Here is a 23,383-nt window from a genome sequence, read left to right on the forward strand (position 1 = left end):
CCTTTTTCCTGAAGTGGTGGTATTTTCATCATTTCCCCCTCATTCTCTTCTCCTTGACTCTCATCTCGTCACTCTGCACACTTCCTAAGTCTGCAGAGTTCCTCGGCTACTGGGATGTGAGCCATGAAAACTTCCCCAAAGGGTGTGGTTTGCCCCTCTGCAAAACCTTGTCTTTTTCTATGCCTTTTTCTCGTTGGCGTTAACACAGCTCTTTCTGCGAGCTGCTTGTGCTAACTAAAGCTGGATTTCATATCTTATTTTTGCAGTTATCCCAGATTATTACGCTAACCATAAATATTTTGGCCATGAATCTGATGTAAATCAATGTTGTGAATTTAATATTAAACAAAAGCTTAATTGATCAAATCCCAGCTCATTTTTGGTTGTTGTTCTAAAAAAATACGTCGAATGGAAATATTTGGGGGGAAATCTCTTAACTGAAAACTGTAACGGGTCGTGACATGCTAGACTGTTACACAAGTAAAAGTACATTTTGAATTAAATCCTATTTCAGGGCTCTAGTCATAGTGAATTCGACATTAAATAAAAGGATAAAGTTCTCCAAGATTGCTCTACTTAAAAAGAGCTAAACTGATGACGTATATTTATAAAAGTAGTAGCAATCTAATACTTGCTTATAAAAGACTCTCCCATCTGCCTTCCCAACTAAATTGGTACTATACAAAGAAACTGAAAGAAATTGATATTTTCAAATGCAATAGAAACACTTTTTTTGGTTTAAAAATACGTTAAATATATAGACTTTATTACTTAGTATTGGTAGAAATGCAATTTAAAGTTGAAGAAAGCAAGTTATAAAATAGTATGTATACTAAGATGCTATTTAAGTAAATCCACAGTATATACATAATATTCATAGAAAAGAGTAAAAAGATAGACAAATACTCACCAAAAGCTGTGGGGATTGTTGGGATGATAAATTTTTCTTCACGCTTTTCTCTAGCCTGCAGTGTTGCTCAAGTAATCAGAAGAAGGCCACTTTAATATGAATTATAAACTAGAAAAAAGTTACGTGAATAGGGAATTCTTACAGACAGGCTGAGATCCAATTAAAAAAGAACAGATTTCCCTTTTAGGGTTGTCTACCAAGTGCTTTCAGGCATGATTGAGTTACACCATCAATGTACAAGACTCGTTAGTCATAGCTCAAACACACTTTACCTGGATTGTTTCAAATACCAAGATCATACTAATAATGTTACAACTGGATTATATTTTTTCTCTTAAAATTCTTTACCAGCCCAATCGGCTAAAAATAAAGAACATAAACCTGAAGAGAGCAAGATATCACTACTGTTTCTTACACACAATTTAAAAATTCCTATCTTTTAATTTAAAATCTAGACATCATTTTGGTCTACTGAATTAATCTGCATATCCTCAACGTGGGTGTAATTGATTGGTCAATAAATTTAACAGAGACTTTGATCAGTATCAAAGAATTATGAACAGCCTTGAATTAAGATTTGAAAAAGCCTTGGATTGGCTAAACCTTTAAATACTTGATGAAATAAACACATATATTTAATAATTATGCTGAAAAGATAGGACCTTTAGTAAATAATACTTCCCTGTAAATCTTTGTTCTAGATAAAGAATGGTACCAAACATAGTGTTGCAAACTAGGAAAAAAGCAAATATGACTTCCAAGCAGTTTATGGAATTTTCCACTTGATTATATTTTCAAACACATTCATTTCATGGTGTTTTCTTTTCAGTGGTCTTTGGTCTTTTAGGGGCCCTCACTGGAATGGTGACTGTTTGCTCAATGGATTAAGTGAGTTGGAATGCTCACCAATTGGGGTTTTTTAATTACTGCAGTACTGGCCTGACGCTGGTGTTGACCAGTGAGAGCAGACTCTGAAACCAGATGAGCTGTTAACACTGAGTTTCCATCCACTTCACAGTCACAGTGACTGCAGTTCCATTCATGGCTTCTGGAAGGACTGTTGGTCTATCCAAAAATAGTTTAACAGATATGTAAACTAAGTTGCATCAGTGGTTTTGAGTTTAAAATTGAGACGTACTGTAACAGTCACCACTTTGATGAGTGCAGTTCAGTGATTGTTAGCATATTCATAAGGTCGTGCAATCATCACCATAACTCCAGAACATTTTCATCACCCCCAAAAGAAACTCCACACCCATTAGTAGTCCCCTCCCATTTTCCTTTCCCCCTGGCCCCTGACAACCATTAGCCAATTTTTTGTTTCAATGGATTTGCTTATTCTAGACATTTTATATCAATGGAAACATACAACATGTGGCCTCTTGTGTCTGGCTTCTGTCATGTTTTCAAGGTTCATCCAGGTTGTAGCATGTGTGCGTAGTTCATTCCTTTTTATGGTTGGCAATATTCCCTCATATGAATACACCACATTGTGCTCATCCGTTCATCCACTGAGGGGCATCTGAATCATTTCTACGTTTTGGCTATTATGAATATGAACATTTGTGTACAACTTGTTCTGTGGACTTATCGTTTCAATTCTTTTAGGTACCTAGGAGTGGAATTGCTGGGTCATGTGGCCTTTCTAGATTTAATCTTCTGAGGAACTGCCAATCTGTTTTCCAAATATATTTGAAACTAAATATTTTGGAACAGCACAGCCAGTGTTGTATAGTTCATACATTCCCAGCAGCAATTGTGTTTCAATTTCTCCATGTACTTCTCAACACTTGTTATTGTCTACCATTTTGTTTATAGCCATCCTAGAGGGTGTGAATCTTTCTGTGATTTTGATTTGCATTTACCTAATGACCTATGATTCTGAGCATTTCATGTGCTTATGGGACATTCATTTATCTTCTTTGGAGAAATGCTTATTCAAATCCTTTGCCTAATTTTTATTCGGAGTTTTTTCTTTTTCTTTTTGTGTTGTAAGAGTTCCTTATATATTCTGGATATTAGACCTTATCAGATATATGATTGGAAATAATTTTTCCTATTTGGTGGGTTGTCCTTTCTCATTATTGATAAGTCTTTGGGACACAAAAGTTGTTAATTTTGATAAAGTATACTTCTATTAAGTATTTTTATCTATTTTTCTTTAGTTTCTATAGTTTCTTTAGTTGCTTGTGCTTTTGTTATCATATTTATGAAACTATTGTTTAGTCTAAAGTCATGAAGATTTATATCTATATTTTCTTCTAAGAATTTTATTATTTTAGTCATTACATTTAGGTCTATGATCCTTCAGTTAATGTTTGCAAGTGGAATGAAGTAGACGCCCAGTTTAATTCTGCTGCATGTAGATATCCAATTGTTCAAGTGCCATTTGTTAAAAAGATTATTATTCATTCCCTCATTGAGTTTTTTGGCATTCTCATAAAAAAAATTAACCATAAATGTAATGATTTCTTTTAGACTCTCAATTTTATTCTACTGATTTACATGTCTATCCTTATACAGTCTTAAGTAATGTAGCTTTGTAGCAAGTTTTGAAATTGAGAAGCATTGAGTCCTAGAACTTTATTCCTCTTTTCAAGATTATTTTGGTTGTTTTTGTCCCTTGCATTTCCACATGAATTTTAGGATCAGCTTGTCCATATCTGTAAAAAAAAACCGAGCTGGCATTTTGATAGGAATTTGCATTGAATCTGAATATCAATTTGGGGAGTATTGCCATCTTAACAATATTAAGTCTCCCAATCTATGAACATGGGATTTCTTACAGTTATTCAGGTTATCTTGACTTTTTTCAAGGATGGATCATAATTTTCAGTGTATAAATTTTAAACTTTTTTGTTAAATGTATTCCAAAGTATTTTATTCTTTTTGATATTGTAAATGGAATTGTTTCCTTAATTTTCTTCTTGGATAATGTATAAAATTAATTAATTTTTGTATATTAATCCTGTATCTTGCAATCTTGTTGAACTTTTATTAGTTCTAATAGTGTGTGTGTGTGTGTGTCTGTGTGTGTCTGTGTGTGTGTATGTGTGTATTCCTTAGGATTTTCTATATACAAGATCATGTCATCTGACATTATAGTTTTATTTCTTTTTTCCAATCAGGATGTTTTATATTTCTTATTCTTTTTGCCAATTTCCTGGGATATAACCTCTAGTACAAAGTTTAGTGGAAGGGATAAGGGGACATCTTTGTTTTGATCCTGATCTCAGGGGAAAGCTTACAATCTTTTGCTACCAATATGATATTAGCTACTGTAGGTTTTTCATAGGTGTTACCAGGTTGAGAAAGTTTCCTTCCATTTTTAGTTTGTTAAATATCTTAATTTTAAAATATTTGCAAACTATCAAAAGTTCTGCATCTATTAAGATGTTATTTTTATCCTTCATTCTAATAACGTATTACATTATTTTTTTTCAGAGGAGTTTGTGAATGACTGGTGCTAATTAGTCTTCAAATTTTGTGTAGAATTCACCAGTGAAGATATTCATTCCTGGACTTTTCTTTGTGGGAATTTTTTTTGATTACTACTTTGATTTCTTGTTTAGATCTATTTAAATTTTTTACTTCTTCTTGAGTCAGTCTTGGTAGTTTGTATCTTTCTATAAACTGGTTGATTTTATCTAGGTTTTCTAACTTGTTGGCATACACATTCCCTTATTCTTTTATTTCTATAATGCTGGTAGTAACCTTTCATTTCTGATTTTAGTAATTTGAATCTTCTCTCTTTTTTCTGGTCTAGCTAAGGGCATTTCTATTTTGTTAATTTTTTTTTTCTCCAAAACTCAACCTTTGCTTTCAATTTTTTTTATTCATTTTCCTCTAGTTTTTCATTTATTTTGACTCTAATCTGTATTGTTCCTTTGTTCTGCTTGCTTTAGGTTTAGTTTGTGGGGTTTTCCCCCTAGTTTCTTGAGGTTGAAGTTTAGGTAATTGGTCTAAGACCTGTATTTTTAAAACATAGGCATTTTGACTACATATTACCCATTAAGTACTGCTTTAGCTGCATCCATAAGTTTTGATACATAGTGTCTTCATTTGCATTAATCACAAGAAATTTTCTAATTTCCCTTGTGATTCCTCTTTTCACCCATCTGTTAATTAGAAATATAGTGTTTAATTTCCATATATTTATGAATTCCCCCAAATTTCCTTCTGTTATTATTTCTAATTTCATTCTATTGTGGTCAGAGAACATATGTTGTATAATTTAAATCCTATTGAAAATATTAAGACTTTAAAAATGACCTAATATATGATTTATCCCAGAGAATGTTTCTACGTGCACTTTAAAAGAATATGCATTTATGGTTGTTGGGTGGACTGTTCCATGCATGTCTGTTAGGGCTACTTGGCTTAAAGTGTTGTTCAAGTCTTCTATTTCCGTCTAAGGTCTAAGTCTTCTGTTGACCTCTCTAGTTGTTCTACCCATGATTGCAAATGAGGTACTGAAGTCTCCAACGGCTATGATTGACTATTCTATGTCTCCCTTCAGTTGTATCAGTTTTTGCTTCATGTTTTCGGAGTTCTGTTGTCAGGCATATGTGCATACTTATGTCTTCTTGATGGACTGATCCTTTTATCATTATGTGATGTCTTTGTCTCCAGTAACAAATTTTGCCTTAAAGTCTGTTCTGTTTGAGATTTGTTTATCGACCTCAGCTCTCTTTGTGTTAAGTTCACATGGTGTATCTTTTTACAGCTTTTTACTTTCAACCTGTTTATGTCATTGACTAGTGTGTCACCTATAAGGCAGCATATAGTTGGATCATGACTTATAACCATTCTGGCATTTCTACCTTTTAACTGGAGTGTTTAATTCATTTACATTTAATGTAGTTACTGGTAAGGTAGGGTTTGGTCTGCCATTTTGCTGCTGTTTGTTTTCAGTGTCTAATACATTTTTGTTCCTCTATTCCTCCATTACCTCCATGCCTTGTGTTGTGTTAGTATTTTCTAGTGTGCCATTTTAATTCTCTATTTGTATCTTTTACTATATATTCTTTAGTTATTTTCTTAGTGATTTCACTGAGGATTACAATTAATATATTAATGTATATGAGACTAGTTTGGATTAATACCAACTTAATTTCAGTAGTATACAAAAATTTTGATCCCATGTAGTTTGTTCCTTCCTCCTTCCTTTGTACTGTTATTGTCATATAAGTTTTGTGTTTTTTCACTTTGTGCCCATCAATACAGATTTACAATTTTTTTAAATGCAGTTGCCTCTAAATCAGATAGCAGTAAAAAAGTTATGAACAAAAATGCGTCTGTGCTCTTTTATATTTACCTATGTCATTACTCTTATCAGTGTTCTTTATTTCTTCATGTGAATTCAAGGTACTGTCTATTGTCCTTTTACTGCAGACCAAAGGGACTGTTTATTATTTCTTGTTGGGCAGGCTTGCTAATAATGAATTCTGTTTTATCTGGAAATGTCTTACTTTCTCCTTCATTTTTGAAGAATTATTTTGCTAGATATAGAATTCTTGTTTGATAGTCATGTACTTTAGCACTTTGAATACGTCATCTCACTGCCTTCTGGCTTCCATGGTTTCTGATGAGCATCCCTTGCACCAGTCACTTCTCTCTTGCTGCTTTCAAGATTTTCTCCTTGTCTTTACTTTTTTGACAGTATGATTATATGTCCAGGAATGGATCTCTTAGAGTTTATCCTACTTGGGTTTCATTGAACTTCTAGGGTATATAAGTTAATATTTTTCATCAAATTTTATAGTCTTTGGCCATCAGTTTTTTTTCAAATACTCTTTTTCTCTTGTTCCCTTATGTGACTCCCATTATGCATATGTTGGTAAATCTGATGGTGTCCCATAGGTCTCTGGGGCTCTATTAACTTTTCTTCACTCTCTTTTCTTTCTGTTCCTCAGACTGGATCATCTCAATTGACCTACAGTTAAGTTTGCTGATTCTTTCTTCTGTCTGCTCAAGTCTGATGTTGAGCGCTTCTGGGAAATTTTAAATTTCAGTTATTTTATTTAAACTCTAGAACTTATATTTGGTTATTTTTATAATTTATATCTACTTGGTGAGACATAATTTTCATACTTCATTTCTTTGAATATTATTTAAAATAGCTGATTTCAAGTCTTTGCCTGCAGAGTCCAATGTTTGGACTCCCGCAAGTACAATTTAGTGACTTTTTGCAGTGTGTATGGGACATACTTGTTTCTTTGCATGTCTCATAATTTTTTGAGGGAAACTGGACATTTTAAATAATGGGTAACTTTGGAAATTAGATTTATTTACCCCTTTTCCAAAGGTTTGATGTTGTGACTGGTTTTTGTTTGTTTAGTGACTCATCTGAACTAATTCTATAAAGTCTATATTCTTTGTAGTGCATAGATCCTGAAGTCTTGATTAGGTAGTTTCATGGTGAGCTACACTGGACAGATTTCCTTAAACAACTGAAACCAAAAATTCTCCCAGTCTTTGTTGTGCACTTTGTGTGAACGTTGGGATACCCTTCAACACTCAGTCGGAAAGTTGACAGTTCTGTCTTAACCTTCACTTTCTGCTTGTGCAGATCATCAAGGTTAACCTAAAGTGAGAACTTAGGATGTCCTCAGGTTCTTCCTGAGCTGGAGTAGCAACCCTTGGCCTGTGAAAAGTCCTACGCATGCACATGACCATCTAACTTCCCAGGAAATGTTACAGCTTTTCAAAGCCCCTATGAATATCTCATTCCTCAACTTTTCCTCTTAAGTTTAAGTTTTCCTCTATTGTTTGCTCCAATGGTTATCTACTGCTTCAGGCAGCAACAACTGCCTTTAATTTTTTTCAGTAGATGTTCCTGTGGAAAAGGCTTGTCATACCTGGCAAGCTCTGATCAGGAAAAATAAAGACAGTGAGGCCTTGTAAGTGAGGTCTTCCAGGGAATCACCAGATAATTCTCTGGGAATGAGACTTTGAAGGGGTCCAACCCCATTCTGCTCCCTCCAGTGGCTTCTATGCTGCTGCTTCTATCTTGATTGTGGACTGTTGGTTTTCAAGGATACAGCAGAGCTGGAAATGGGCAGGGGGAATAGAAATAGAGCAAGTTAAAATGCCACAAGGCTTACTGTTCTGAGATTCAGCTATTTCTCTCAAATAAATATTCCTTGGAATACTGCAAGGTTAATTTCCAGAGTTCTGAAAAAAGTTAATTCTGACAATTTCTGTGAATTTTCTCCTTGTTTTTATGGAGGGGAGAATTTTTGGAGGTCCTTAATCCACCATTCTGGCTGGCTTTAAGTATAATGTCTTTTTATTTTTCTTAACAGGATGAATCTGGTTGAAACAATAAAGCCATCACTATGGACATTTCTAGGCATTCACATGGTTCCGTATCTGTGACAAAAACCAAACTGGATACAGTATGAATTATAGAAAATGTCCACACTCCAAATGAATGTTGCCAAAATTTTTCAGTATGCAGATTCAAAGAGTTTTAGAAAATTTTTTCCTTATATAATAAATATGAAAGAAAGAAAGGGAAAAAGGGAGAAAGAAATAAAGAAAGAAAGAAAAAGAAAAGAAAAGAAAAGAAAAGAAAGAAAGAAAGAAAGAAAGAAAGAAAGAAAGAAAGAAAGAAAGAAAGAAAGAAAGAAAGAAAGAAAGAAAGAAAGAAAGGGAAAGAAAGAAAGAAGGAAAGAATGAATCTTGGAATATTATAGTCTCAAAATTGCTATGAGAAACAAAATCTGAAATTTTTTATCACAGGCAGCAAGCATAATCCACACTTTGCTGTAAGGTGAATGAAGAAACAAACTGGGCCAACTCTTGCCAAGTCTCTTAATTACATATAAAAATAACCTCCAAATGCTCCACCTCTGCCCAGCCACCACATTGGGCTGCCAGTACTTTTCTGTCTCTGATGTACAAGGGACCATATAGTCATGCTTTAAAGAGAACAACCTAGACCGTGAAGCAATCCCTTTTCCTGACCAAGCATAACAGTCAGTCAGCTATGGTCAATCCTGTTCCTAGACACACCTGCATCACTTTTGGATCTATCAGCACAGAGAGGTACTTCCTGGGTAGGGACAGTGAGACTTGAATGATTTTTAGACAGACATTTGGCTATTTTCAAGAATACAGGCTTCATAAAAATCCCCTCAGTTTAAGAGAAGGCAAAATAGTCACTTGATTCCTGGGGAAATGTAGAAGAGCCTCATTAGGAGTAAGAAAGAGTTGGTGGAAAATCCAAAGATAATAAACGCATAGTAAAATGGCCAAAAATAAGATTCCTTATTTTTAAATAAGATTACAAGCCTATGAAATGAATTTAATCTCAATATTTAATTACATCAGGTTGCATTAGCGTTGGCCGTTAGGAATTCACGTTCATAAATCATCTGAATAAAAACGTTTTGCTTTCTGCTGAAGCAATGTATTGTGTTTAAGCTTTTTACGGTAAAGATAGACATGTTTGATTTTTCAATTCAGGAAACATAAACTTAATTTTACTACAATAATTTCTAAAACTGGCTTTGAAAGAGATTACAAAGTAGATACATATTTTAGGGAAAACTATATGCAAAGCCTCATGAGCCAACTGGTATTGAAGCCTTTTTTTCTTAGACTGTGAACATTTTAATTCCTAATGCTAAAAATGGAAGTGCGATGTACATTAACCCATGCAGGCAAGCCAGAATGTGAAAGGTTTTAGTGAGTATTCAGTACATTGACCAAAAGATGTTTAATGCAGACTTCACTTTTCCAGAAAAGGAGGGCCAGATAACAAGATAACAAAGGAGTTCATCATTCTTTTCTATTAACCAGAGTTGATCCTCCACTAGTCAGGGCTCTTTTGTGTATTGATCATTTAAAAAAATGTTAAAGTGTGCTAAAAATATATATTTTATTCATTGAAGATGCAACATTTCATCTACACAATGCTATGTAATTAAAGATTTTGGTATGATAACCATTAGGTATTTTGAAGAACACAGATAAGGTAATCCACTTAAAATGGACCCCCTTTCTACTGTATCATAAGAGGACCTATGCCCAACAGGGTATCCTGGATTTTAAAATTTACTGTTAACCACATGTCAGACTATTGATGTAAACTTACCTGAACAGACCATATTTTCCAAGTAATTCACATTTTTTGCATTATTATAACTGCATGAAATATTTCTCTATGTATGATAACTGCTGCTAAAGAAAACACATATATAATAAATTCAGAATTTTCTGCAAGACCCTGGACACTATTCAAATACTTAAAATGTTTTTCTCCAATCTATAACACTCTTTTATAATATCAAAATGTTAAGAATGACATCAGTGAATCCAGTATAAAATTTTTATAATGAACAGCACCAAAGAAGCCAAATAAAAAATTCCACTTCTCACTAATTAAGCTGGGTGCTGCACCAAAGATTAAAGTTGAGACTGGCCGAAGGTTGCCTGCCCAGCCCTCTGCTGGAGTTCAACATACATTGTTTATAACAGGTACAGAGAGGCTGCTTGGATTGTAAGGATCTACGTAAAATTTCAGACAAGTTAAAAGTATTACATATCCTTGTCTGACAAGAATCCTGAATATCAGGTTAGCAAATTTCATAGCTCCATTTTAAGACATATGATCACAGAGGGTTAAGTGGAAAGATACTGAAAAATATTTACTGTCACTTAAATGATAGGCAGCATCCACTTAGGCCTGAACCTCATTTGTGAAGTTTCATTCCACATTTTTCACCTCGCAGTTTATGTACATGTAGAGGTTACGCTAAAACTTCAATTATTCCAAAGGATGAAAGAAGTGTTACATTTTGATACAGATCTTCAGTTCCTATTATCCTGTAAGCCTTTGAAGTGTTAAGGCTGAGCAGGCCAGCTATGAAAGGGACAAGAGGAAGTGAGAACAGTGGAAATACAGTTGGTGATGTTCTGCCTTCACCATTCTATACAGATAGTCTGTTTTCCGGGCAGCAGGTGGTGTGACTGTGAAAAGATCACACATTTGTCAGTAACTATGTAGGATTTTTAGCAGTTAGAGCCTAGCATCACAGATTTAGGGCAGCTAATAAAATGCCGTAAACCAAAATTTTGACAAGTCTGAAATTTTTTTAAAATAAATTTTCCTACCAAGTAAACCTTGGTTCCCTTTTAATCTTGCCTTACAAAAAACTCCATATAATTGAATTTTTTTTTAAACAAAGTAAAAAAAGAATCACTTCGCAGCAACCAGATGAACATCTGGTGGCAAAGCAACACTAAAATGCCATCCTTTCAAAGGAAGAGCAAATATGTGAGTGCTCCATTAAGAGCATTATCTCCTGTCAAAGCACAAGCTCACACTTTCCATCTATGGCCTTTTTGCAAAAGTCCAAGGCTGAATTTGGACCTGCTTTTCCTGTGTCTTCTCAGTGGTACCTGGACAACAGTGTGTCAAGTACATAAGAAATCTAGGGTCAAAAATGAAGATTATCTAATGCACCAGGTATTTAAATGAATGTGCCCAGGCTGTAGTTAGAATCACCTTGTGTAAAAACTAGTTAGAAGTAGCTAAAGCCAGTTTACCACATATAACAAAAATATTTCAAAGTCAATATAAATTTAACCATAAGCCCATCTAACAAGAAACACTAGAGGTCATATTTTGATGTGTCTTTTTCTCTCCCCTTTTCAGTAGCTAGAAAGTGTTTAAATCTGGGAAGATAAGGATCAGATCTTTTAAAGCCTCAAATAGTCCCTCAAACTCTTCTCATATTAAGAAAAAAAAACTTACCAGGAAACAAAGGAATTCAAAAATTATTTTTCTGTAAATAGCCTTTCAAAATAAGTGTGCTTCATTTATAATCTACATTTTAATTTTTAAAATCCCTCACAAAAGTCTCTTAATACATTGCAAAACTTTATATCTATATATGTGTGTTAGGACCCCTCTGACGCCTCTACTGGAGTCTAACTTGGCTGCCATCTCACGCACCACCCCCCAAGGCCCCCAACCCCAACCCCAACCAACACACACACTGCTGCTCAATACTACTGAGCCCATAGGGTTTGCTGAAATTCGTTAAAAACACGGAGGAAAACCTCTGAGGGAAATAATTCTCCGGGGAAAGAAAGAGAAAGGAGAAGGTTACAAGTATCATTGAAGGTTCGTGTGTTCAAAAGTTAATTTGGTTGTATCACCAAATTATAGTTCTTCAGGGAACTGAAACCTGTTCTAAATTAGACTTGGGGACGCGCATCAGTCCGCGTGTATAAATCCGCGTAAATACTCTGCGTATGAGACACACTCACATAAAAAGAAAAACACAGAAGACAGACGGTCTTCAATTTGGGGAAGGATATATTCCAACTTGGGGGGAGGGTGAAGGCATTTCAGCTGTGAAGCTCTGTCAGGACATTTCCAGAGCTCTGCAGTCCCCGAGTCTGACAGGACAGGCTGTAGGGAGGGGCCAGTTGGGCCTGGCTGGACTGTCCCCTCTCTCTGCTGCACAAATGGTGTGCGACGTGCGGGCGACTTCGGTGTCAAGCTGGCCACACTCCTGAGGCTCTTGAGTGTTTATCAGCTCAGTAGGTCAAAAGTCTGCAGACACTGGGTGGAGCAGCAGTAAGCCACAAAACTCACAGTCGTCCTCCTGGAAGGGGAAAAAGGGAGACAAGGACACTGTGAGTTCAAGTTAAAGTCTCAGGATTCTTTCCATCAGAGACAATCTTTTTCTTTGTTAAAATATGAGATGAGGAACGGTCAATGAAGTGCACAACAGAAATGTAAATTCCTTTTAAAATTGAGCACTGGAATTAGTGAGGAATGTGCATGCTTACTTTACTAGACGTTTTCAAATGACATAACATCCCTGTGTTAGCAGTGAAGGAAAAATAAGCTTTTTGCATCTTATGGTTTGAATTGTGCTTAGTAGAACCAATAGTGCAATGAAAGAATTTGAAATACATTATAAAAATCATCTAACAGAAAATGTCACCAATTTAGCTAGAAAACTTACATATACCAAAAAACTTAAACAACATAATTTTCAGGAATGTATCCTACAAATGTATTCCCACAGATTGCTTATAGAGGTAATTTCAGAATCTGAATAGTGGGGTTTGAGGGTCTTTTCCCACAAAGCAGAGAAATTCCATCTTAAACCCCTGTTCGGCACCTTCCTGCAGTGAGTCATGAGCCCTCTGACGTACCCTGGGCGGCTCCCGCTGTTAGACGCCTTGTTTTCCTACCAGAAGTGCTATCCTTTGGTAAGGAGAGAACAATCCACTGGCATTTTCATGGGACGCCCCTGGGCCGACTGTCTTCTATTTTCCCCACCCTAGTTTTTACCTTTCTCTGTAGTCCAAGGAGGTGACCTCGACAGACCCTACCACCAAAACTGCCTGACTGCTGGTTTCTAGCAGAATTAGGCCAGCGGGAGGCATAGCAGGGAAGCTGAAGGGCAGGAAGAGAGAAAAGCTGAATATTTCTTTTCTTCTTCTTTTTTTTTTTTTTAATAGACTTTCTTCTTTTAGGGCAGTTTTCGGTTCACAGCAGAATTGAGCAGATTTCTTCTTTTCTTTTTTTCAAAGTCTAGTTAGTTGAGGTATAGTTACATACAAGCATACAATAAAATTCACCCATTTTAAGTGTACAGTTGAATGGGCTTTGAGATATATACTATTATTGAACTAATACCACAGTCAAGTAATAAAACATTTCTCGTATCCCCACAAATTCTACTTGTAGCCCCACGCCCCAGCCCCAACTCCCTGCCAAGTCTCCAGCAACCATTTGATCAATTTATTTCTCTTTGGCATTATTTCCCCTGGGCACCAAATCCTCCAAAAGAAGCTTTGTCATTATTCCATCTTGGATAATAAAAACCCTCGAGGTGAGAGCTAGACCTGCTTCTACAGGTTCTCTTGTCTTAGATTTTTGGACTAATCTTGGATTCCCTTTCCAACTGGTTCCAGCTGTTTGGCTGTGAGGATAAAGCTTCCCTGGATGGACCCTCCTGCCTGGCTCCAGTTCTCACTTGGCTTCGGTAACACTTTTCAACACGCAACCAGACAGTGGACAGCTCTGCCTTAGCCTTCACGTCCTGCTCACCCAGAGTCTCAATATCAACCAGAGGTGGGAGCTCAGGGCCTTCTTGGGTTTCTTCTGAGCATGCTCACATCCTTATGCATGCACACAGTCTTACATACTCCCAGGAGTACGTTAGCGCTTTCCAAGCCCCAGTGGAGACCTCATTCCCCCAATTTTCCTCTTTAGCTTTATGGTTAGCCTACTGTTTGCCCAGCAGTTATCCACTGCCTCAGGCATCTGTGAAGTTAACCAATTGCCTGTAATTGTTTTGACAATTTTTTTTTTCCAGACTATACAAACAGTTCATACAACTCACCACCACCACCACCAACAAACAACAAGTAACCCATTCAAAAAATGGGCAGAAGACCTAAACAGACATTTGTCCAATGAAGACATACAGATGGTCAACAGGCACATGGAAAGATGCTCAACATCGCTAATTATCAGAGAAATGCAAATCACAACTACAATGAGGTTATCACCTCAGACCAGTCAGAGTGGCCATCATTAAAAAGTCCAAGATTCCTTTTAACATTGTTTAACTTAATGGCAATATTTATAGTTTAATAGAATAAAACACAATTTCAGTTATTAGATTTTGGGGGGGGTTGTTTGCTTTCAGTTACACACGAGCAAAACTGTTGACTCTCAATATTTTGATACCCTCAGAGAAGAGGCTTTTTGCACTGGTAAGGTCTAACTGAAGTCAAATAAAGACAGACTGCAGGTGGGGTTTTTCAAGGAATCACCAAACAGTGACGGTGCTCTGGCAATGGGCCTTTGAAGACACTCCCTCTCCCCTCTACTCCTTTCCACTTGCTGCTGGGCTGCTGGTTTTTACTGTGATTGCAGAGTCTTGGTTTTCAAGGTTAAGACTAGAAGATGGGACTGTAAGTTAAAATATCACAAAGCTCTCTATTCTTACTGAGATGCAGCCACTTTTCTTGAATAAAGGCGCTCTGGGTTACTGTAAGCCTTTTGTTAATTTCCAGAGTTCTGAAAAATTCTATTCTCACCATTTTTTTTGCCAGTTTTCTCATTGCTTTTATGGAAAGGTTGACTATTTCTACCCCGGCCCATCTCTACCCTTCTGACCAGAACTCCTATTAAGCAGGTCCTCTCAGATGGCTCTAGTTCTCAACAGCCTCCAGATCTCCCTTTGTCCTTCATGCCTAAAGATTAAGAATGGTAAAGCTTCCTACTGCTGTAAGTTCTCAGGTACTTCATCACCCTTGTGGGTGCTCTGAACCCTGCCTGTACTTCTGTAAATCATCCCTCTCCATTAATTTCACTTCAAAATCCCAGCTTATGTGTGTTTTCCAGCCAGTACCCTGACTGATTTAGTATACGTTAAAGGAAGTGGTCTAAAGAAACAGTCCATTAAAGTGGGATTCTGGGATTGGGTTGGTAAACGCATGAATGGTCTCCTTTCTAGGGGAAAATGGGACACTGCTAATCTTTAGTCAGTTACGGCATCACGATTACTCGAAGCATCACTGAGATTGCCAGTGAGGGTAAGGCACTGGGAGATAGCGTGGCTCTGGCATTTGATAGCTGTGGCATCATGTTGAATTCAAAGATTGGGAGGGTGATGGCTTCTTTTGACTGCTGAAGATACTCCCCCAAATCCCAAACCCCTCCAAAAAAAAACCCAAAAAAAACACAAAAAACAAAATTCTCACCTCAAGGCATAGGTAGAGAGAGAATCAGAAAGTTTCTACGGTGGCCTTAAAGGAATTCTTATTTTATGAAGCTGTGGGAGGAACATGCCTGAGGCCTGAATGTACAGGCTGCAGAATCACATGTCAGCTAAAGGTGTGTTTATGCTCAGTCTCTTACGCTAAGGCAAAGAAGATGGTTGGGAAGGGGTGGAGACTTGAGATGGAAACCTTTGTTTGTCCAGACACAAATCTAAGAACCCAGAGCGTCTAATATCTCTAAACGTTTCCTCACATCAGAATCAATCCTTCTTACCTTCGAAGAAAATAAGCATTTGTTTGAATAAAAATATATCACTGGCTTCATCTGGGGGTGGTTATATGAAAAAAGAAACACCTACTCTCTTCAGGACCCACACCAACAATACTTACTGCCTCTAGACCCACAGAGAGTAAAATCTCAGCATGATTCAGAGAGTTAATTGCAAGGCCTGCTCCTGGGAGAGATTATGTACATGAAGGAGTTGTAGAATCTTGCCAAGTTTTATTAGCAGGAATCTGGAAAGCAAGCATGGAAATGGATTCTAAGTATATTAGCCAGTAAGAATAATTCTAAGATTGGATTAAGCCAAGAAGGGTGCTTCACAGAGGCCTTAGGATTCAACGTGTTAGCTCGAGTACCTGTAATGGTTAATAGAAGTCTGGACTCAGTACAGGCTTACAGTCAAGGAAACAGAGATGCTGGAACTCCCACTGCACAGTCTAGAGGGAGGAGATCAAAGGCTTAGCGAAATGTTGAAATGGATCCAGTGTGGCGTAACTTGCTCAGTCACCTCCTGGAAACTTCTGGGAGGGTCAGGAAGACAGTCCCTTCACTAAGACATTAAGATATGTCTTGGTGAGGGGAATACAAACTGGAAGTAGCAAGCGCACTTAATACTTATTACAACACATGCCTACTAGAGGCGAAAGAGAAAGCTTGCAAAAGTTCAGGCATCTGCTACATTGGTAAAGTTTCAAACGAGAAAGAAGAATTGCATCCAGAACTGCCCACTATGAAGAAACAGATCCACACTTGTGGGTGGGTCCCTTTGGATTCTGGAAGCAAAATACATTTTGGTGGGAACTACTGGTTCTCCCAAGATGGAGTAGCCCCAGTCCTCCAAGATCTTTTCTCTTACAACTAAAACACCATGGTCAGAACATAATAAACACGCACTGGAAGATTCTGAAAGATAGAATGAAGGTAGACAGCCTAGGACCCTGGGATTTGAGAATAAACACAGTAATGGTGAATGCCCTAGGTTTCCTTATTATCTCTCATATATTCAGATAGGATGCTGTAGACACTTACAACCCGAACCACCAGCAAGCAGAGACCAAGAGAAAAAAAAAAAAGCCAAGAAAAGTCTGTTCTCCCTATCCAAAGAATGGGGACAAAGAAATCTACCAAATTCTATGGAAAGTAAATAAGCAGTTGCTTGGGCTGGGTGTGGGGGAACAGAGAAGCAATAGCTGAAGAGTCCAAGGTTTCTTTTAGGGCGAGAAACATGTTCTAGACTTGTGGTGCTGGTTGCACCTATCTGTGAATATAGTAAAAACTAATGAATTGTATACTTTAAATGGGTGAATTGTCATGTAAATTATCTCAATAAAGCTGTTAAAAAACAACAGCACTGAAAGGAGAAGTAGGTAAGTTCACGGTTAGAGTGGGGACTTCAACATCTTCCTCTCAGCAGCTGACAGACCCACTAGACAGAAATCAGCACAGGTATAGAAGCAAACAACTCAATGAGCCAGAGAATCAAACTGATATATACAAAACGCTCCACTCAACAGCAGCAAATTACACTTTTTTCCCCAAAATGCCCTTGGAACATTCACCAAGATAGACTATATTCTGTGCCATAAAACAAATCTCATAAATTTGAAAGAACTGAAATACAGAGAACATGTCTGGTTTCATTTTTCACATATGAAGAGCCTAGAAGTCCTCACTCTTGTTCTTACAAGAACAAGCTGAATAAATTGAAAATCAGTAACTCCTTCCACTCTAACTAGAGAATTGAGGTTGTAGGGCAAACTGCAACCTCAAACTTTAGTGAGACAAGTGAATCCAGGGAGTCATGGCTAAGAACTGCTTATGTGGACAGAAGATGCTAGAATTGCTGTGGGCTGAGTGTGGACAAGCCTGAGAGTGAGATACTCCTGGGACTGCAAAATTATGGTGACCTGCCCATATTCTTGGGAATTTTCCTGTAGGAAAACTATAGGCTGTCATGGTGAAAAGTCAAAAAAGACCTCCTTGCTGCTCAGTCAGGAGGAAGAAAAGAGTAGACACTGTGTAACATGCCCAGAGCACCCTCCACAACAAAGGGCTGCTCCCAGAGGAAGAGAGTTCACCAGAGCCTGATCCCAGCTGGGGAAGGGCACTCTTCCCACTGCGGCCCCCTCTGTGAAGGTCATAGCCCAGAAACACAGGCCCATTAAAATACTGAGACATAATCATAAAATCTCAGAATACTTCCCTCCCTCACTTACCACCAGAGTAAACGGGCTCCAGCATAAGGACAGTGGCTTGCAGATAAAACAGCTGTAAGATGCAGGCTCTCTGAGGAGGAGTATATGTGGAAGCCCAAAGTCAAGCGAAGAGAATTAAAGGACATTAAAAGAATCTGAATTTGAATTCTAAGCTTCTAGTACTTACTATAGCAAACATTAAACACAGCTCATCTCCTAGAGAGATTAAGGTACAATTTCACACTAAATGCCAATTTATCTCAGTTCTTATTACCCAGTAAAATATGTCTGACTTTCAACAAAAAATTACAAGAGATGTCAAAGGGCACAAAAAAGTACATGCTGAAGAGTCAAGGAAAACCTCAGAACCAGACTCAGATGTGACAGAGATGTTAGAATTCTTACAGGGAATTAAAAAAAAAATAGAACAGAAAATCTAGACCTGTGAGACAACTTTTAAAGGTACAACATATACATAATTAGAATGCTAGAAAGAGAAGGAGAGAAAAAGAACAGAAGAAATATTTGAAGTATTAGTGGTTAAGAACTTTACAAAATTAATGACAAATCCAGAAGCTTAACAGTACCAAGCAGGATAAAAATAAAAAACAAAAACAACCCCCCAAAAATTACACATAAGCATATCATATTTAAACTGGAGAAAACCAAAGAAAAGGGAAATCTTAAAAAAAAAAAAAGCCAGAGAGAAAAACCCCTTTATCTATAGAGGAACAATCATAAGAATTACAGTAGACCTCTTATTAGAATCATGCAAGTGAGAAGAGAATGGAGTGAAACACTCGCTGTGCTCAAAGAAAAGAAATCACTAACTCAGAATTCTATAATGCAGTGAAATTATCCTTCAAAAGTACAGGAGTATAAAGAATTTTTCAGAGAAACTGAGAACTGAGGAAGTTCACTGCCACCAGACTTGCCTTCTGAGACAGGTTGAAAGGAGTTCTTCAGGGAGAGGAAAAAGGATAGAGGCCAGAAATTCAGATCTACATAAAAACAGGGATAGGGATGACCCTAAGGTGTCCACCAAAAACTATTAGAACTAATAAATTAATTCAGTAAAGTTAAAAGATGCAAGATTAATATACAGAAGTATATTACTTTTCTACAGTAATAATGAACTATCAGAAGGAGAATTCAACAAAACAATACTTCTTATTATTGCATCAAAAAGATTAAAATACCTGGAAGTAAATTTAACCAAGGAGGTGAAAAACCTGTACTCTGAAAACTGTAAGACACTGACAAAGGAAACTGAACACAATACAAATATATGGAAAGATGTTCAAGGATTGGAAGAATTTATATCATTAAAATGTCCATATTACCTAAGTCTACAGATTTATGTGATCCCTAAGGATCATATTTAACAAGTAATCCTAAAATTTATATGGAACTTAAAGACCCTGAGTTGCCAAAGCAGTCTTGAGAAAAAAGAACAAAGCTGGAAGGATCATGCTCCCTGATGTCAAACTGTACTACAAAGCTACAGTCGTCAAAACAGCATGGTACTGGCACAAAAACAGACATACAGATCAATGGAATAGAATATAGAGCCCAGAAATAAACCATGAAGTTACGGTCAATTAATCTACGCCAAGGGAGGCAAGAATATACAATAGAGAAAAGATGGTCTCTTCAGTAAGTGGTGCTGGGAAAACTGGGCAGCTACCTGTAAAAGAATGAAATTAGAACATTTTCTCACACCACATACAGAAATATACTAAAAACAGATTAAAGACCTAAATGTAAGACTGGAAACCATAAAACTCCTAGAAGTAAACATAGGCAGAACATTTTCTGACGTAAATCACAGCAATATTGTTTTTTGATCTGTCTCCTAAGGCAAAGAAACAAAAGCAAAAATAAACAACTTAAAAACTTCTGCACAGAAAAGGAAACCATCAACATAACAAAAAGACAACCTACTGAATGGGAGAAAATATTTGCAAATGATGTGACTGATAAGGGATTAATATCCAAAATATATAAAAATAGCTCATATAATTCAGTATCAAAAAACACACAACCCAATAAAAAAGTGGGCAGAAATCACAAATAGATATTTTTCCAAAGAAGACATACAGATAGATGTCCAACAAGCATATGAAAAGATGTTCAACAGTGCTATCATCAGAGAAATGCAAATGAAAACCACAATGAGAAGTCACCTCACTGTCAGAATGGCTATCATAAAAAAACCTACAAATAAGAAATGTTGGTAAGGATATGGAGAAAAGGGAACTCTAGCACACGGTTGGTGGGAATGTAAATTGGTGTAGCCACTATGGAAAACAGTATAGAGGTTCCTAAAAAAACAAAAATAGAACTACCACATGATCTAGCAATTCCACTTCTGGATATATATCTGAAGAAAACAAAACACTAATTCAAAAAGATACATACACCCCAATGTTCACAGCAGGCTTATTTACAATGGCCAAGATATGAAGTAACCTAAGTGTACATCAACAGAAGAATGGATGCAGAAGACGTGGCATATATATACACACAATGGAATATTAAACCTGAAAGTAATATGATATTGTAAGTCAACTACACTTCAATAAAAATTTTTAAAATAAAAACATTTTCAGAATAAATAAGTTAATTAAATCAAATAGAAAGGTTGTTGGAGAAGGAATAAAGGTAAATAAAATACTTCATTTTTGTAATTTTCAGTTGATCTAAAAATTACCTTGTTTGAAATAATAAGAGTAACAATGTATTGTATGATTACAGCAGATGAATAGTGAAATGAAAGACAGCAATGTTATAACAATTGGGAGGGAGGAGTTAGGAATACTAGGTACCTGTACTACATGTGGAGAAGTATAGTGTGCCATTTGAAGATGGAGTTAGATTACTTAAAATGTATACTGTAAACTCTAAGGAAACCACTACAAATTTTTAGAAAAGAAGTTTAATTGATATGGTATGAAAGGAGATAAAATGGAATTACATAAAATGCTCAGTTAAAAATCAGAGAAGACAAAAAAGGGGGAGGGGAGAAAGAACAGAGATAAAAAATAGAAAATAGTTAAAATCAGTAGTTATTAATCCAGCTAAATCAATAATCACTTTAAATGTGAATGTCTAAACAGCAAGGAAAAGACAGAGATTGTCTGAATGGATGAAAAACAAGACCTAATTATATATTGTGTACAAGAAACCCACTTTAAACATATAAATGCAGATTGGTTAAAAGTAAAGGGATGGTGAAAGATATACTGTATTAATGCTAAACAAAACAAAGATGGAATAGTTGTTTTGTTACAGATACAGCAGACTTCAGGACAAGCAAAATTATCATAAAGAGGAGCATTACATAGTAATAAAGGGGTCAATTCTCCAAGAAGGCATAACAAGGTGAAAGGTGAACGAACCTAATAACAGAGCATCAAAACACGTGATGCAAAAACTGATAGACCTTCAAGGAGAAAAGACAAACCCGCTATGAGAGTTGGCGATTCCAACACCCTCTTTTGAGTAATTGATAGATCTAGAAAGCAGAACATCAGAGAGAATATAGTTGAACTCAACAACATGATTAATCAACTGATGTTTACAGACATTCTATCCAACAACAGAAAAATACACACTCTTCTCAAGTTCCAGAGAAATTTAAATATTTTGGACTGAATGAAAATGAAATACAACTGATCAAAAAATTCTTGGATGCAGCAGCAGAAGTACTAAAGGGGAATTTATAGCACTAAAAACAAATATTAGAAAAGAAGAAATCTCAAAAATCAATAACCTAAGCTTCCACCAGGAAGTCAGAGAAACTAAAGCAATTTAAGTCTAAAGCAGGTAAAAACTATAAGGCATGTTCTATGTCCATTACATTGTCCATTATGGAATCAAACTAGATACCAACAACAGAACAGGAAAATCTCCAAATGTGGAAATCTTCCCCATGGATTAAAGAGATAGTCTCAAAGGATATAAACACTTTCATGAACTTAATGAAAATAAAAATAAACATACACAAATTTGAAAGGTCTCAAATCAATAATCTAAGCTTCTACCCTAAAAAATCTAAAAAAACCAAACCAAACCAAAAAAAAAAAAAAAAAAAAAAAGAGAGAGTGAGAGAAATAAACCCAAAGCTAACAGAAAAAAGGAAATAATAAAGAAGAGAAATAAATGAAGTTGAAAACTTTGCTAGGATTAAGGATGTCAATAAAACTTATAAATCTTTAGCATGATTTACACAAACAAAGAAAACACAAACTAATACAAGAAATGAAAGAGGTGACCTTAGTACATATCCTGCAGCCATTAAAAGATATAAGGGAATACTGTAAACAGCTACACACTTATAAATTTGCAAACTGAGAAGAAATAAATGAATTCCTTGGAAACTACAAACTAACAAAACTCAACCAAGAAATAGCCAACCTGAATAGTCCTGTAACTATTAAAGAAATTGAATCTGTAATTAAAAAAAAGAAAGAAAGAAAAGAAATTTCCAGGCCCAGATGGTTTCACTGGAGAATTCTATCAAGCACTTAAAAAAGAACTAAGAAGAATTTTTACATGATCTTTTTCAGAAAAATAGAAGAGGAGGAAAACTTCCCAGCTCATTTTATGTGACTCTAAAGTCAGAAAAAGAGTTCAAAACCAGAAAACTGCAGACCAATATCTCTCATGAACACAGACACAAAAATCCTCAACAGAGTATTAGCAAATCAAATACAGAAATGTATAAAAAGAACTATACACCATAATCAATTGGGAGTTATTTGGGGTATGTAAGACTGGCTGGTTCCATATTTGAAAATCAGTGTCAACCAATGTATATCAATAGGTTAGCAAAGAAAACTTTGCCTATCAATGGATTCAAGAAGTATTTGACAAAATACAACATCCATTCATAATAAAAACTCTCAGCAAACCAGGAATAGAGGATCTTTCTCAATTTGATAAAGATTTGTTAAAACCTGCTGCTATTTTATATTTTACAGTGATGTCCATTTTTACCACCTTAGTCATGACAGTACATACTGGAAGTAATAAACTGCAATAAAGCAAGAAAAAGAAATAAAAGGCATACATATTGGAAAGGAAGAAATAAAAACTATTCCTACTTTCAGATGACATGTCTACGTAGAATATGCCAAGGAATCTGCAAAATCACTCCTACACTCCTAAGAAAGTTCACCATGGTTGCAAGCACATAAAATCAAAATAGACAAATCAATCATATTC

At 36.1% G+C, this 23,383-nt stretch overlaps 1 protein-coding gene across 1 annotated transcript in view; it reads right to left on the bottom strand.

The window, feature by feature from the left end:
• Positions 1-12,224: 12,224 nt before the first annotated feature.
• Positions 12,225-23,383, bottom strand: part of LRRC28 (leucine rich repeat containing 28) — a 103,078-nt gene continuing 91,919 nt past the window's right edge. Inside the window, exon 10 of the mRNA XM_031440488.2 lies at positions 12,225-12,534. Within this exon, the coding sequence (XP_031296348.1) occupies positions 12,462-12,534 (73 nt within the window). The 3' untranslated portion in view covers positions 12,225-12,461. The remainder of the gene's footprint in view (positions 12,535-23,383) is intronic.

The sequence above is a fragment of the Camelus dromedarius genome, chromosome 29, assembly GCF_036321535.1.
Source record: "Camelus dromedarius isolate mCamDro1 chromosome 29, mCamDro1.pat, whole genome shotgun sequence".
In the NCBI taxonomy this organism is placed as follows: domain Eukaryota; kingdom Metazoa; phylum Chordata; class Mammalia; order Artiodactyla; family Camelidae; genus Camelus; species Camelus dromedarius.